The sequence below is a fragment of the Lissotriton helveticus genome, chromosome 7, assembly GCF_964261635.1.
Source record: "Lissotriton helveticus chromosome 7, aLisHel1.1, whole genome shotgun sequence".
NCBI classification, from domain to species: domain Eukaryota; kingdom Metazoa; phylum Chordata; class Amphibia; order Caudata; family Salamandridae; genus Lissotriton; species Lissotriton helveticus.
In genome coordinates this window covers 54758540-54776433 of record NC_136068.1, presented here as the reverse complement: position 1 = coordinate 54776433, position 17894 = coordinate 54758540, and the positions used below count along the sequence as shown (strand labels likewise).

The following is a 17894-nucleotide window of genomic DNA, read 5'->3' as shown; positions in this document are numbered from 1 at the left end:
TAAACGCGTTGGCACGATACTGGAAGAATTTATAGGAAGGGCATCTCAGGAGTTCTATTATAGATTAATCTAACCTGATTTTTTGACCCTAGTAAATCGCTGTATTCCAGTATAGGCAAGCCAGCAGGCTAATAATTACATCTTAAAAAGCTTCCTGCTTGCTTGTAGGTTAGATACTAGGACTGGTGCCTTGAACATTTAATGAGAATAGGCATTTCACGTTTTTTACTGTTCTTGTTTGTATCAATTGTATATTTGTAAATATGTTTCATTCACGGTGATTGTACATTTTATGTTTGAAAAGTGTATACTTTATGTGAATTTTTCTGCTATTTGATTGTACCCTTCTTTAGCCATTTATGAAATGAACTGCTAAAAATGAAAAAATAAGTAAAAATACTAAATCACAAGTGTGTCCACTTAGATTAATTTGGTAAGTGGGACTAGACTTGGTTGCGAAATAACCTACCTGGCCAATTGTTTCTTTGTTGACTCTCTGAACTGCAGCAGGTTGCTCCAGGCTCACTGAATGCAAACACTCCCTGAACTGCAGCAGGGTGTTCCAGGCTTACTGAATGCAAACACTCTCTGAACTGCAGCAGGCTGCTCCAGGTTTACTGAATGCAAACACTCTCTGAACTGCAGCAGGGTGCTCCAGGTTTACTGAATGCAAACACTCTCTGAACTGCAGCAGGGTGCTCCAGGTTTACTGAATGCAAACACTCTCTGAACTGCAGCAGGGTGCTCCAGGTTTATTGAATACAAACACTCTCTGAACTGCAGCAGGGTGCTCCAGGCTTACTGAATGCAAACACTCTCTGAACTGCAGCAGGGTGCTCCAGGCTTACTGAATGCAAACACTCACTGAACTGCAGCAGGGTGCTCCAGGTTTACTGAATGCAAACACTCTCTGAAATGCAGCAGGGTGCTCCAGGTTTACTGAATGCAAACACTCTCTGAACTGCAGCAGGGTGCTCCAGGTTTACTGAATGCAAACACTCTCTGAACTGCAGCAGGGTGCTCCAGGTCTACTGAATGCAAACACTCTCTGCACTGCAGCAGGCTGCTCCAGGTTTACTGAATGCAAACACTCTCTGAACTGCAGCAGTGGGCTCCAGGTTTACTGAATGCAAACACTCTCTGAACTGCGGCAGGATGCTCCAGGCTTACTGAATGCAAACACTCTCTGCACTGCAGCAGGCTGCTCCATGTTTACTGAATGCAAACACTCTCTGAACTGCAGCAGGGTGCTCCAGGCTTACTGAATGCAAACACTCTCTCAACTGCAGCAGGGTGCTCCAGGTTTACTGAATGCAAACACTGTCTGAACTGCAGCAGGGTGCTCCAGGTTTACTGAATGCAAACACTCTTTGAACTGCAGCAGGGTGCTCCAGGTTTACTGAATGCAAACACTCTCTGAACTGCAGCAGGGTGCTCCAGGCTTACTGAATGGAAACGCTCTCTGAACTGCAGCAGGGTGCTCCAGGTTTACTGAATGCAAACACTCTCTGAACTGCAGCAGGCTGCTCCAGGTTTACTGAATGCAAACACTCTCTGAACTGCAGCAGGGTGCTCCAGGTTTACTGAATGCAAACACTCTCTGAACTGCAGCAGGGTGCTCCAGGTTTACTGAATGCAAACACTCTCTGAACTGCAGCAGGGTGCTCCAGGTTTATTGAATACAAACACTCTCTGAACTGCAGCAGGGTGCTCCAGGTTTACTGAATGCAAACACTCTCTGAACTGCAGCAGGGTGCTCCAGGCTTACTGAATGCAAACACTCACTGAACTGCAGCAGGGTGCTCCAGGCTTACTGAATGCAAACACTCTCTGAAATGCAGCAGGGTGCTCCAGGTTTACTGAATGCAAACACTCTCTGAACTGCAGCAGGGTGCTCCAGGTTTACTGAATGCAAACACTCTCTGCACTGCAGCAGGCTGCTCCAGGTTTACTGAATGCAAACACTCTCTGAACTGCAGCAGGGTGCTCCAGGTTTACTGAATGCAAACACTCTCTGAACTGCAGCAGGGTGCTCCAGGCTTACTGAATGCAAACACTCTCTGAACTGCAGCCGGGTGCTCCAGGCTTACTGAATGCAAACACTCTCTCAACTGCAGCAGGGTGCTCCAGGCTTACTGAATGCAAACACTCTCTGAACTGCAGCAGGGTGCTCCAGGTTTACTGAATGCAAACACTCTCTGAACTGCAGCAGGGTGCTCCAGGCTTACTGAATGCAAAAACTCCCTGAACTGCAGCAGGGTGCTACAGGCTTACTGAATGCAAACACTCTCTGAACTGCAGCAGGGTGCTACAGGTTTACTGAATGCAAACACTCTCTGAACTGCAGCAGGGTGCCCCAGGTTTACTGAATGCAAACGCTCTCTGAACTGCAGCAGGGTGCTCCAGGCTTACTGAATGCAAACACACTCTGAACTGCAGCAGGGCGCTCCAGGCTTACTGAATGCAAACACTCTCTGAACTGCAGCCGGGTGCTCCAGGCTTACTGAATGCAAACACTCTCTGAACTGCAGCCGGGTGCTCCAGGTTTACTGAAGGCAAACACTCTCTGAACTGCAGCAGGGTGCTCCAGGCTTACTGAAGGCAAACACTCTCTGAACTGCAGCAGGGTGCTCCAGGTTTACTGAATGCAAACGCTCTCTCAACTTCAGCAGGGTGCTCCAGGTTTACTGAATGCAAACGCTCTCTGAACTGCAGCAGGGTGCTCCAGGTTTACTGAATGCAAACGCTCTCTGAACTGCAGCCGGGTGCTCCAGGTTTACTGAATGCAAACGCTCTCTGAACTGCAGCCGGGTGCTCCAGGCTTACTGAACACAAACGCTCTCTGAACTGCAGCAGGGTGCTCCAGGTTTACTGAATGCAAACGCTCTCTCAACTGCAGCAGGGTGCTCCAGGTTTACTGAATGCAAACGCTCTCTGAACTGCAGCAGGGTGCTCCAGGCTTACTGAATGCAAACACTCTCTGAACTGCAGCAGGGTGCTCCAGGCTTACTGAATGCAAACACTCTCTGAACTGCAGCAGGGTGCTCCAGGCGTACTGAATGCAAACACTCTCTGAACTGCAGCAGGGTGCTCCAAACACTCTCTGAACTGCAGCAGGGTGCTCCAGGTTTACTGAATGCAAACACTCTCTGAACTGCAGCAGGGTGCTCCAGGTTTACTGAATGCAAACACTCTCTGAACTGCAGCAGGGTGCTCCAGGTTTACTGAATGCAAACACTCTCTGAACTGCAGCCGGGTGCTCCAGGTTTACTGAATGCAAACACTCTCTGAACTGCAGCCAGCTGCTCCAGGCTTACTGAATGCAAACACTCTCTGAACTGCAGCAGGGTGCTCCAGGCTTACTGAATGCAAACACTCTCTGAACTGCAGCCGGGTGCTCCAGGTTTACTGAATGCAAACACTCTCTGAACTGCAGCCGGGTGCTCCAGGCTTACTGAATGCAAACACTCTCTGAACTGCAGCCGGGTGCTCCAGGTTTACTGAATGCAAACACTCTTTGAACTGCAGCAGGGTGCTCCAGGTTTACTGAATGCAAACACTCTCTGAACTGCAGCAGGGTGCTCCAGGCTTACTCAATGCAAACGCTCTCTGAACTGCAGCCGGGTGCTCCAGGTTTACTGAATGCAAACACTCTCTGAACTGCAGCAGGGTTCCCCAGGTTTACTGAATGCAAACACTCTCTGAACTGCAGCCGGGTGCTCCAGGCTTACTGAATGCAAACACTCTCTGAACTGCAGCAGGTTGCTCCAGGCTCACTGAATGCAAACACTCCCTGAACTGCAGCAGGGTGCTACAGGCTTACTGAATGTAAACACTCTCTGAACTGCAGCAGGTTGCTCCAGGCTCACTGAATGCAAACACTCCCTGAACTGCAGCAGGGTGCTCCAGGCTTACTGAATGCAAACACTCTCTGAACTGCAGCAGGGTGCTCCAGGCTTACTGAATGCAAACACTCTCTGAACTGCAGCAGGGTGCTCCAGGCTTACTGAATGCAAACCCTTACTGAACTGCAGCAGGGTGCTCCAGGCTTACTGAATGCAAACACTCTCTGAACTGCAGCCGGGTGCTCCAGGTTTACTGAATGCAAACACTCTCTGAACTGCAGCCGGGTGCTCCAGGCTTACTGAATGCAAACACTCTCTGAACTGCAGCCGGGTGCTCCAGGTTTACTGAATGCAAACACTCTCTGAACTGCAGCAGGGTGCTCCAGGTTTACTGAATGCAAACACTCTCTGAACTGCAGCAGGGTGCTCCAGGCTTACTGAATGCAAACGCTCTCTGAACTGCAGCCGGGTGCTCCAGGTTTACTGAATGCAAACACTATGAACTGCAGCAGGGTTCCCCAGGTTTACTGAATGCAAACACTCTCTGAACTGCAGCCGGGTGCTCCAGGCTTACTGAATGCAAACACTCTCTGAACTGCAGCAGGTTGCTCCAGGCTCCCTGAATGCAAACACTCCCTGAACTGCAGCAGGGTGCTCCAGGCTTACTGAATGCAAACACTCTCTGAACTGCAGCAGGTTGCTCCAGGCTCACTGAATGCAAACACTCCCTGAACTGCAGCAGGGTGTTCCAGGCTTACTGAATGCAAACACTCTCTGAACTGCAGCAGGGTGCTCCAGGCTTACTGAATGCAAACACTCTCTGAACTGCAGCAGGGTGCTCCAGGCTTACTGAATGCAAACCCTTACTGAACTGCAGCAGGGTGCTCCAGGCTTACTGAATGCAAGCACGCTCTGAACTGCAGCCGGGTGCTCCAGGCTTACTGAATGCAAACACTCTCTGAACTGCAGCCGGGTGCTCCAGGTTTACTGAATGCAAACACTCTCTGAACTGCAGCAGGTTGCTCCAGGCTCACTGAATGCAAACACTCCCTGAACTGCAGCAGGGTGCTACAGGCTTACTGAATGCAAACACTCTCTGAACTGACAAACTGACGTCAGACGCCGAAGTGCAAGCAGTTCGTGAGACAGAGGCGGTGAATGAACAACCCGACCGGCAGGCTCTGGAGAGACATCGCTGATTTATACGCGAGTGACCTCTGTGAGGAGACATTAAACAAGCGTGAAGACTGAATAATCCCGCCTTGAGAATCGCAGTCTCCCTGACAAGAAGGAGAACATTGTCAAACACGCCACATTTCAGTACAGGACAATTTTCCAGTCCAGGTCCTGAGGAGAACCCCTGAATATCGTGTGGGTTCTAAACGCGTTGGCACGATACTGGAAGAATTTATAGGAAGGGCATCTCAGGAGTTCTATTATAGATTAATCTAACCTGATTTTTTGACCCTAGTAAATCGCTGTATTCCAGTATAGGCAAGCCAGCAGGCTAATAATTACATCTTAAAAAGCTTCCTGCTTGCTTGTAGGTTAGATACTAGGACTGGTGCCTTGAACATTTAATGAGAATAGGCATTTCACGTTTTTTACTGTTCTTGTTTGTATCAATTGTATATTTGTAAATATGTTTCATTCACGGTGATTGTACATTTTATGTTTGAAAAGTGTATACTTTATGTGAATTTTTCTGCTATTTGATTGTACCCTTCTTTAGCCATTTATGAAATGAACTGCTAAAAATGAAAAAATAAGTAAAAATACTAAATCACAAGTGTGTCCACTTAGATTAATTTGGTAAGTGGGACTAGACTTGGTTGCGAAATAACCTACCTGGCCAATTGTTTCTTTGTTGACTCTCTGAACTGCAGCAGGTTGCTCCAGGCTCACTGAATGCAAACACTCCCTGAACTGCAGCAGGGTGTTCCAGGCTTACTGAATGCAAACACTCTCTGAACTGCAGCAGGCTGCTCCAGGTTTACTGAATGCAAACACTCTCTGAACTGCAGCAGGGTGCTCCAGGTTTACTGAATGCAAACACTCTCTGAACTGCAGCAGGGTGCTCCAGGTTTACTGAATGCAAACACTCTCTGAACTGCAGCAGGGTGCTCCAGGTTTATTGAATACAAACACTCTCTGAACTGCAGCAGGGTGCTCCAGGCTTACTGAATGCAAACACTCTCTGAACTGCAGCAGGGTGCTCCAGGCTTACTGAATGCAAACACTCACTGAACTGCAGCAGGGTGCTCCAGGTTTACTGAATGCAAACACTCTCTGAAATGCAGCAGGGTGCTCCAGGTTTACTGAATGCAAACACTCTCTGAACTGCAGCAGGGTGCTCCAGGTTTACTGAATGCAAACACTCTCTGAACTGCAGCAGGGTGCTCCAGGTCTACTGAATGCAAACACTCTCTGCACTGCAGCAGGCTGCTCCAGGTTTACTGAATGCAAACACTCTCTGAACTGCAGCAGTGGGCTCCAGGTTTACTGAATGCAAACACTCTCTGAACTGCGGCAGGATGCTCCAGGCTTACTGAATGCAAACACTCTCTGCACTGCAGCAGGCTGCTCCATGTTTACTGAATGCAAACACTCTCTGAACTGCAGCAGGGTGCTCCAGGCTTACTGAATGCAAACACTCTCTCAACTGCAGCAGGGTGCTCCAGGTTTACTGAATGCAAACACTGTCTGAACTGCAGCAGGGTGCTCCAGGTTTACTGAATGCAAACACTCTTTGAACTGCAGCAGGGTGCTCCAGGTTTACTGAATGCAAACACTCTCTGAACTGCAGCAGGGTGCTCCAGGCTTACTGAATGGAAACGCTCTCTGAACTGCAGCAGGGTGCTCCAGGTTTACTGAATGCAAACACTCTCTGAACTGCAGCAGGCTGCTCCAGGTTTACTGAATGCAAACACTCTCTGAACTGCAGCAGGGTGCTCCAGGTTTACTGAATGCAAACACTCTCTGAACTGCAGCAGGGTGCTCCAGGTTTACTGAATGCAAACACTCTCTGAACTGCAGCAGGGTGCTCCAGGTTTATTGAATACAAACACTCTCTGAACTGCAGCAGGGTGCTCCAGGTTTACTGAATGCAAACACTCTCTGAACTGCAGCAGGGTGCTCCAGGCTTACTGAATGCAAACACTCACTGAACTGCAGCAGGGTGCTCCAGGCTTACTGAATGCAAACACTCTCTGAAATGCAGCAGGGTGCTCCAGGTTTACTGAATGCAAACACTCTCTGAACTGCAGCAGGGTGCTCCAGGTTTACTGAATGCAAACACTCTCTGCACTGCAGCAGGCTGCTCCAGGTTTACTGAATGCAAACACTCTCTGAACTGCAGCAGGGTGCTCCAGGTTTACTGAATGCAAACACTCTCTGAACTGCAGCAGGCTGCTCCAGGTTTACTGAATGCAAACACTCTCTGAACTGCAGCAGGGTGCTCCAGGTTTACTGAATGCAAACACTCTCTGAACTGCAGCAGGGTGCTCCAGGTTTACTGAATGCAAACACTCTCTGAACTGCAGCAGGGTGCTCCAGGTTTATTGAATACAAACACTCTCTGAACTGCAGCAGGGTGCTCCAGGTTTACTGAATGCAAACACTCTCTGAACTGCAGCAGGGTGCTCCAGGCTTACTGAATGCAAACACTCACTGAACTGCAGCAGGGTGCTCCAGGCTTACTGAATGCAAACACTCTCTGAAATGCAGCAGGGTGCTCCAGGTTTACTGAATGCAAACACTCTCTGAACTGCAGCAGGGTGCTCCAGGTTTACTGAATGCAAACACTCTCTGCACTGCAGCAGGCTGCTCCAGGTTTACTGAATGCAAACACTCTCTGAACTGCAGCAGTGGGCTCCAGGTTTACTGAATGCAAACACTCTCTGAACTGCAGCAGGATGCTCCAGGCTTACTGAATGCAAACACTCTCTGCACTGCAGCAGGCTGCTCCAGGTTTACTGAATGCAAACACTCTCTGAACTGCAGCAGGGTGCTCCAAACACTCTCTGAACTGCAGCAGGGTGCTCCAGGCGTACTGAATGCAAACACTCTCTGAACTGCAGCAGGGTGCTCCAAACACTCTCTGAACTGCAGCAGGGTGCTCCAGGTTTACTGAATGCAAACACTCTCTGAACTGCAGCAGTGGGCTCCAGGTTTACTGAATGCAAACACTCTCTGAACTGCAGCAGGGTGCTCCAGGTTTACTGAATGCAAACACTGTCTGAACTGCAGCAGGGTGCTCCAGGTTTACTGAATGCAAACACTCTCTGAACTGCAGCAGGGTGCTCCAGGCTTACTGAATGGAAACGCTCTCTGAACTGCAGCAGGGTGCTCCAGGTTTACTGAATGCAAACACTGTCTGAACTGCAGCAGGGTGCTCCAGGTTTACTGAATGCAAACACTCTCTGAACTGCAGCAGGGTGCTCCAGGTTTACTGAATGCAAACACTCTCTGAACTGCAGCAGGGTGCTCCAGGCTTACTGAATGGAAACGCTCTCTGAACTGCAGCAGGGTGCTCCAGGTTTACTGAATGCAAACACTGTCTGAACTGCAGCAGGGTGCTCCAGGTATACTGAATGCAAACACTCTCTCAACTGCAGCAGGGTGCTCCAGGTTTACTGAATGCAAACACTCTCTGAACTGCAGCAGGGTGCTCCAGGCTTACTGAATGGAAACGCTCTCTGAACTGCAGCAGGCTGCTCCAGGTTTACTGAATGCAAACACTGTCTGAACTGCAGCAGGGTGCTCCAGGTTTACTGAATGCAAACACTCTCTGAACTGCAGCAGGGTGCTCCAGGCTTACTGAATGGAAACGCTCTCTGAACTGCAGCAGGGTGCTCCAGGTTTACTGAATGCAAACACTCTCTGAACTGCAGCAGGGTGCTCCAGGCTTACTGAATGCAAACACTCTCTGAACTGCAGAAGGGTGCTCCAGGTTTACTGAATGCAAACACTCTCTGTGCTTGACTGACGTGTTTTTAGTTAAAAAGAAGGATCTTTCGACATGATCCTTACTCAGAAACTAACAACGGCTGTAGACAGTACAAGCTTAGCAAAGGTAGCAAGGTGCAGATGTCTTAAAAGGAGCCGCATAAAGCCAAACACAGCCAATGCATCATGGACAAATAACATTTTAAGAGACTAATTCACTTGATCCTAGTTTGTTATAATGCAAACCCTATCTGTTGCTTAGCAGCCTTAGTTGAGCTTACTTTCTGATTGATGATGGTGCTGGAGAATTAATGGATAGAGGGAGCAAGCGGCTCTATAAAAGTGTAATATATGTTTTTTTTACCATTCCCAGTGTCTGACAGCTCGTGAATGATGCTATCCTTAAAACGTTTTCCCTGGGCTTGAAGAACAGAAGCAGGAATTGTAATCTTCACTACGCTCTATGCTGGCCCATCTTTTCTTCAGAACCCATAAAGCTCTGGAGGTATCAGTGGCTTCCCTCACACCATCAGTTTTGGATGTGAGGGGATAAGTAGAATTGAAATTGTTGAAGGTAATATCTTTCAGCAATGTTATTTTTAGGTCTCGGATGTAGACCGCACATGCGCTGTCTCAAAGAGACCTGCTGCATCTACTTTTGTGGGCTTTAGCTGGCCCATAGGTTTCCGTTTGCTGGCATCATCGTCACTCTCCCATTATTCTCCCGATTTGTGCTTGGGGTGCATTTGTCATGTCTCTTCCTGTGTTTGCTCCTCCTCAAGAGCAGGGACCAAGTACACTATCCCTCCACAATCCCTCATTTTATTACCATTTTAGGAACTTCTTTCTGTTTACTTTTTTCCTTCTTCTTTACCTACCCTCTACCGTAGCATGTTTTTTTCATCTTCCTTTACTTACTTGTCCCTCTTCTAAGTTTTTTCCTTCTTCCTTTATCCTGTATGTACCTGCTCAGTTCTGGGTGTTTTCTTCTTCCTTATTTTCCGTGTTCCCTTCCAAGTTTTTTCTTATTCCTTTACTTACACACACCTTACCAGATTTTTTAAATTGTTGTACGTGGGGAAACCCTCGACGCCCCTTCAGTACTATCATCTCCCTTTCTTTTTTCGTTGGTTCTAAACCCTTCATAATAAGTTGAATCTTTATCCTAGCATACCTGTAACCCATAACCACAACCTGCTCCCTTCAGTTTTTCTGCTCACTTATTTTCGTTTCTATGATTTAATTACCCTGAGGTGTTTGTAACAAGGGTACATAAACCAGGAAAAAGATGTTGAGGGCTAGCAAAGCCTCCTAATTGTGGGTAGAAAAGATACTGGGATGACATACCCGACGGCCACCAGGTGGTAGAGCCAAGTCTCTGGAAAGTAGGAGCGCACCCTGGCTCGCTTCTTCTTTTCCTCAGGTTTATCCTTGGTAGGCGGGTCTTTAGCCGGAGGGCCTGCAGAATCTCCTGAAACATGGAAACAGTGCTTAATGTTCTCAGAGCAGCCATCTTGGTCCCAGTGTGTGGAGGAGATGAGGCTTTGGAGGGGCGGAGCTTTGTGCTGAGAACAGCTTGAGGCATCTCAGCTCACTACCCTCCTCCCCTCTCAAAAGAGAAAACAACGTTTCTGAGGCTACTTGCACACTACATATTGGACATTGGAGGTGCAAAGCCTCCTAACAATTAGCTGGAAACCTGCTCTCCACAGGCATTTCCAGCATTGTCTATGCACCTGTTTCATGAGCTCCTCAACAGGTGACCAGATGAAGGGAGCTGATATTGTGTGATACATGGTGGCACCATGTGAGTTGGAAGACCTGTGTGCTGGTGGTTGCATCTGGTCAGCACTAGCACTCAACTGTGAGGAATAGATGTTATAGAATCTGTAAGAATGAGTTAACGAGAAAAGCAGTGTGGGGTGGTGGAAGAAAGATGAATGTGGTGGAATCTGGACAGGGCAGGTGTGGTAATCGACAGCCTTGGCATTTGCCAGGCCATAGGCAGGTTCCTAAGAAAAAACATTGGGCCCCATCACTTATTATTCCACACTAAGCATAGTAAGAGACATAAAAAAGGCAAAAGCCCAAATCGAATTGTGAAGGAGAGGACTAGGGTTGCCGGTCTCTGCTTCATCTCGCCCCAATCGAGCATGGGAGCCCTGTGAACAATATCTAAAGTTATTTAAATTGCTTGATTCTAGTTACTAATGACTGAATGGTCCAATATACATTTGAAACTGGAAGTAGCAAGGGAAATCTGTCTGTCTGGCACACCTTACCGCAGGGCCCTATCAAGTCCTACTTACAAAAATAGCGATAAGCGGAATTCCAGTACAGTAGACATAATTCAGTTACACAGAAATGCGACACAGGAGCCAAATGGATTTTCGTGCAATCACCAGATGTCTTACCAAACGTGTATCTTTCACTCTCTACTCGATAAATCAATGCACACGCGGGTTCAAAGAGCTGTAATGTCCCTACCTGTCTTATCATCTGGAAGCCTTAACTTAGTGACATTATATTGAACGCAGGACACAGGCTCCTTTATCTTGGTGTTTGTTAGAATTTTTAGTCCATTTTCCTGCAGAAAATAAATTTTAAATTAAATGGCTGAAAGCTGCAGAACTCAACATAAAAACACTGCAACACAAGCAATCATCTGAGGTTGCTCCTATTAGCACGAGAGCACTCACTGTTTGTGTGTTCTAACAGAGAGAACATCATGTGGTCAACTTTCTTCAGATACATAACGGACTAAACAAATCGAAGCCCCTGGATACTCTCACGAGTGACAAGCAGCGCTCTACAAATACACCTTACATTACATTACCAGATCTAGCAGTGTTTCCTAAGTTAGTAAGGTTAATCACCTTAAAGAAGCTGTAGACGTCTGCTTGACTCTGGTACCACGGTCCCAACATCTTGGACCGTTTTGCTCTTGTTGCTGATTTTTCATGGTACACAGTTTTACTTGGTGTCTCCTGGCCCTCTATGTGCTGTGGAGATTGCTCTTCCTGGCAAGGGTAGGGCTCAAAATCCTCAATGCGATATGGGTATCCACGTGGAGTCAGCCCTATCGTCTCCGTGGTCTCATAAAGCTGAGAAAGAAGGGAACAAGAAATACCAATGTTTGAAGAGGATAAAATATCCCTGTCATAATCAAATATTCTGTAAATAGTTAATGTCTGGATCCCTTTTTCTCAGCTCTTCAAATGTTGCTCAAAGTTAAGGCTGACAACCAGCTAAGGAAAATGAATAGAGGTGAAGCTACTGGCAGTCGGATCCACTCCGATTCAGAAGGGAAGCAGGCTGAAAACATAGATCAACTGACCAAAAATGTGGTTGAGCCTACGGTATAGTGCAATACTGCTCTGAAATGGCGGATAGTAACTTGATATTGAACTAGTGACTGAAAAAAAGCAAAATTTGCTGAATGCAAAACTCATGCTGAGCTAAAGTCACAAAGGGCAGAGCTAAAATTTATCATATCACCGTTCAACCATCTAGAGAAGCATGCTAAGCACAACAAGGTTTGATTTGTTGGAGTCCCCAAGTCTACTAAGGGGAAGATTGAAAAGAAAGACCTCTGTTAGAAGCATATTAAAAATAATTACAGTCAGATGTAAAGGATGCATAACCAGTTGATCTGCTATTGGATTCACTGCACACATATGCACCTTTGCAACTTATTGGGTCAAAGATCAAACCACGGAAATGCTGTGAAAAAATATATTACTTTAGATCTTGCTTTCAATAACGTATGTTGTAATAATGTATAATTGAAGAAAAATACCCCTAAACTTTACTCTTAAAGAATTGATCAATTGGGCTTAAAGATATTTAAAACTTGAAGACAGCAGAATTCAACATGAACAGAACAATGCTTAAGTGCCAGAAAGCCAAAGAGAATATTTCTCTGAAATGCAGGTGTGACGGATCCTTCAGTTACTGCGTCCATCCCTGATTCCTTTTATTGATATGTACCTTTGTACCATTTTTACGCCTCTGTCTTATTAGTTTGTCAAGATAATTTTATTTTAATGCCTTTTTGGGTCATGAGATCATTTCTTTAATGCTTAGGACCCCGTTACAAGTTGCAAGGTAAACCCAAATAAGCTAATAATGAGAGTCACAATCCGAATTGAGGAGAATACATAGATCAGCAAAGAAAGTGGGGAAATGTGCTGCACTTGAGAATTATAAAAATCTGGGGGCATATAACCAACAACTAACGATAATTATCGCTATGTTGGCTTAGCGGCAATATTTTTATCGCCGAGCTGCGGCGATTTTTAACGCTTAGGAACCTTGCTATTATCAAGGTTTATCTCCTAAGCGATAAAAATCGGCCGAAATGCATGAATACCGCTGAAAAGTCCGCGATATTCATGCATTACCGAGCTAATGCTCTTAGCCATGTTATCCACCTACCATTGGATAACATGGCTAAGAACTGCTCAGGGGCAGGTGTTAGCTTTTGGAGATATTCGCGCTTAGCGCGAATATCTCCTAAAGTTGGTAATAGGAGATAGCGATGTTAGCGACTGTTTCCAGTCGCTAACATCTTGGCACGCCCACTTTGCATGTCATTAGTGATAAATTTCACTGACATGCAAAGCGGGGCCCAAGATGGTCGCTATCTCCTACTAGCTGTTGCTAACTGGTGTTAGCGACAGCTAGGTAATAGGGAGATAATTTTATCTCCGCTTTCTTGGCTTTTAAAGCCAAAAAAGCGGAGATAAACCCCCTTGACAATATGCCCCCTATTTAGTTAATTCCACCAGTGAAATTACTGATATAATTTCACAGCACTAATTGTAATGAGGGCCTTGGAACCAAAACAGGGTTATTGGTAAGAGTGTTACAATGTGGAGGTGTGAGAAGGCTAAAGGCTTTGTAGAAGGGAGCTGCGCAGGTTGGCTGCGAGCGACTAGGAAATAATGTGTTGCCAGATATGCGCCACTGATTGGTGCACAGATGCTGATGAAATTTGCAAGGTTGTCACGAGCCATGTGCTCAAATGACCTGAGGTGCGTGATAGAGAGGGTGAGAAAGGTGAGAAGGCACTGTTTTTGAATGAGAATCAGCCTTTTTGCTTAGAATAATCCGACTTGGGGGCAGATGTATCAAAATACCTATTTGCGATTCTTAAATAGCGATTTTTGGAGAATCGCTATTTGAGAATTGCAAAATGGTATGAGTCTAAAAAATCGCAATTTTTTAGCGATTTCTTAATATTCCTTATTTGCGAATTGCAAATTGTGAATTCGCAATTAAGGAATATTTTCCCATTCATTTCTATGGGCCGGGAGGCCCATAGGAAGGAATGGGAAGTTATTCTCAATTTGCGATTCGCAATTTTCTAATCGCACATTGAGAATAATTTCAAGGGTGCAAGGGTGTCTGAAGTGTGAAATCGCACAACTTGAATGCTTCTTACATAGCATTTAAGGAATCGCTTTTTGCGATTCCTTAAATTTGCAATGCAATTTTCATCATACATCGCATTTGCCGATTTTTTTGTCGCAAACGCTGCTTTTTTGCGAATCGCAGCGTTTGCGACCAAAAAAACTGATGAATTACGGAGGGAGGTAGAATTGGATATGTGCTTTGAGACTGGTTACTATTTTGAGGGAATGAAGGAGGACCGGAAGGTGGTGATGAGGAAGATGTTGCAACAGTAGAGTTTGATTGTAACGAAGGATTAAATGAACATCTTAGCTCAGAGAATAAAAACTATTTCCTGAATCTGTGTATGTTGGTGAGCTGGTGGCAGTTGTGAAGATGTCTAGTTTTCTTTGGGTGTTAAAGTGCCCTTTGAGGTTCCTAGTTCAGATTAAGGTGGTGACGAAGACTGAAGGCTAAAGAGAGGTGGTGAAGTGAGTACAGTGAATGAGGGGATGTAAATCATCTCAGTTCTAGCAGAGTTTCTTAACAGAGGGTAAACTGTCTATGACCTTTGACATTTCAAGAGGTGAAAGAAGAATATTAGGGGCAGATTTACAAGCCCCTTGCGCCACTTTTGCGTCCTTTTCCCCATGTTAAAAATGACGTAAAAGTGGCGCAAGGGGCTTGTGAATAAGCCCCTTAGTGTTTAATATGCAAAGAGGTGGTAATTACAGGAAGTTGGTGGGCCCACCGCTGACCTTTGGAGTAGATGAGCCATGGGTATGTGCTAGAGAGAAGGGAATGACTGGAGACCTGGGGGGTGAGGGGGAGGGGGGGCCTGTGTGTTACCAGGCAGGGTGTGGGGTTTTATGGTCTATGGGGTAAAAGGGTTCGAGGGAGTGCACACATGGTTTGTTATCTAGAGAATGGAAATATGCTCCATTGTGAATATGGCAACTGGATGGAGAGACCATAACATCGTGGGAGGATCCTAAGCACTTTGTGAGGGTGGACTTTTAGGGATGTGATGAGGCTTTTCTAGTTAGATCAACTTTGGTTGAAGGCCCTGGTAATGATTATCAATAACTGTGCCATTATAGGGCAGTATGAGGGCAGCACAAGGTTGGAAAAAGGAGGACCAGCTGATTGTAGAGTCATGTAAAAGGAGTCTGGAGAGGGTGGGGAGGGGGTGCAGGGGTCTTCAAGGTCCTGATGTACATGGAACAGGAAGAGGGCAAAGAATCTGGGCCAGAATTGATGTTATCCAATGTGATTCTGGGACGTTTGTGTGAGAACTATGAGGAATATGCATCTTGGGAGAGGTCTGGATGAGGTATCAATGGTGGGTGGAGAGTAAGATAGGGCATTTGTGACTAAGATTTGAAGATGAAGTGGTTTGATGTGCAAGCGTGGCTGTACAGAAGTTGGGTTAGGAGGATATAATGCTGTTTAATGAGTCTGTAAGTGCATGACGTGGAATGGAAGATGGGAACAAATTAACATCTTCAAGGAGGCCCATGGGCCAAGGGACAGTAGAGGAGAATGATGTGGAGTTTAGGCAGGAGCACTGAAAGCAACTTGTTCAAAGCATGTTGGGAGCGTTGTAAGCTTGTGATGTAATCAGGGAGGCACTACCACAACATGATTGTCTCTTCTATGTTTGAAGGTGTTGCAGTCTGCGTGTGGGTCTGTGGAAATGACAGAATGGTTGAGAATAAATGATGTTCATGTAATGGATGGGTGAGGAGCTGAATTTTGTTGCAGACTTATCTGGCATTCCACAAAATCAGATATTCAGAAGGGGAGGAAGATGAGAGTGGGAGGCACATACTCATAGGCCCAGAGGAGGCAGAAGTGCTGTGGGGTGAAGAAAAGGGCAGTGTAGAATAGACCGTGGCCATGAGTTTAGTTTGTGAAGTGGAGTATGAGGATATGGATACTTTTTTAATGTAAATATTTTTATTACAGATGCTCAGAACAGTAGTAACAGACACTGGAATCAAAATAACTCTCACGGTATCCCCATATATTCCAAAATATCAAACTCTTAGCAATTAAAGCAAATTCTAACATTGTATGTCCTGCAGTCCCTAATGTACATATTCCGCGCCACTCCTGAATGGGTGTTCGGGTGGAACGGAGGAGGGGAGACAGACAAAGACACCACGGGCCCGATGTAGGTAAAATAGATTTACCGATTTTTAATTACCGAATCATACTGATTCGGTAATTAAAAAGCGGTAAATCTAAGGGGTGGATATGTAGGAACATCCAGATGTTCCTTTTACCGAATCGGTAAATATCTGTATTTACCGATTCGGTAAATACCGACCGGCAATGCCCCATTCATTCCTATGGGCTTTGAAGCCCATAGGAATGAATGGGGCATTACCGGTCGGTATTTACGGAATCGGTAAATACCGATTTTGACAAGGGTGTAGGGGGTGTCACTTTGACACCCTCTAGCACCCCCAAAAAAGAATCGGGGCCATGTGGCGGGCATACCTGCCCTAAGGGCAGGTCTGCCTGTCATATGGCACACATGTGCATGCACACCGGAATCGTTTTTTTACCATGAAGTTGGATTTCATGGTAAAATACCGATTCTGTAAGGCTTGTGGGACTCAGAAGAGTCCCACCTACATCTCATTGTTACCGAATCGGTAAAAATACCGATTCGGTATTTTACAGATTTGGTAAATTTACCGATCGGTAAATTTACCGAATCTGTAAAATATGTGGACCTACATACCATTTTGTGAATCTCGGTCGGTAACGGCCGAAAATACCGATTTTCGGCCGTTACCGACCGACCTACATCCGGCCCCACATCTCATGCAAAACATAAATTAACAATGTTACACAGTTAGACATAACTCATTATGGTCACCAAGGAAAGCAGACAATCCACAATATCAGAAAGATAGGTTACCTACTGAAGTTTTTAGCCGGACTGCATCACCCCCACAGGTGGATGGTCATGTCCCTTCAGGATTAGAATATAAAACAGCTTCTCAAACCCTGGGTTCCTAATCTGCTATTGTTGTTTCATGGTCACAAGGCTCAGGACTAGGAAGGTGTGAAGCCTAGAGCTAAGTAGCATGACATCTTTTTATCATGTTAGTCAATCTAGTAACCATTTCATGCTGCTGTTTCTCTTCTTGCTCTGCCAACACTGTACCCTTATTTGTTTTCTCATTTCTGGAAGTATTGGTGAGTAAACAGATGGCTCATATCACAGTAACATGTGATTTCTTCTTATCTCCAATAGCTATTTCCTGCAAAAAGTGCTGTAACTCTGATTTTTATTCTTTGTCACCTTCAAGGAAAGTTAGTCCCAATATTTGGATAATCCTGGCCTTCACAACATTTTTCAATAGATTTGCTTTGGACTTCAAGCGTAATATAGAAGAGTGCATGTAGGGCCATATGTAGGTGGCCAAATAAAATTACCGATTCTGTAAATTTACTGAATCGGTAAATGTACAGAATCGGTAATATGGGATGTAGGTGGCACTGGAAACAGTGCCACAGGCCCTTAGGGATTCGTTATTTACCATGAAATACTGGGCCATATTGTCGTGTATTTCTATAGGTTCTGAATCGATCCCCCTATTCCTGACCCTATTCTGGTTAAACTACCTAGCTAGTTAACTAACAGTCAGCCCATGAGGCAAGAAATTCCCCATGATGCAGATACCGTTATCT

The 17894-nt window shown here is 45.8% G+C and overlaps 1 protein-coding gene across 1 annotated transcript in view; it reads right to left on the bottom strand.

Annotated features, from left to right (window-relative positions):
- LOC144768022 (alpha-2-macroglobulin-like protein 1) overlaps window positions 1–17894 on the bottom strand; it is a 409313-nt gene that overhangs the window by 170032 nt on the left and 221387 nt on the right. The window contains exons 16-18 of the mRNA XM_078651420.1: window positions 11669–11896; window positions 11280–11379; window positions 10140–10263 (exon numbers count right to left, since the gene is read on the bottom strand). Coding sequence (XP_078507546.1) covers window positions 10140–10263; window positions 11280–11379; window positions 11669–11896 — 452 coding nt within the window. The remainder of the gene's footprint in view (window positions 1–10139; window positions 10264–11279; window positions 11380–11668; window positions 11897–17894) is intronic.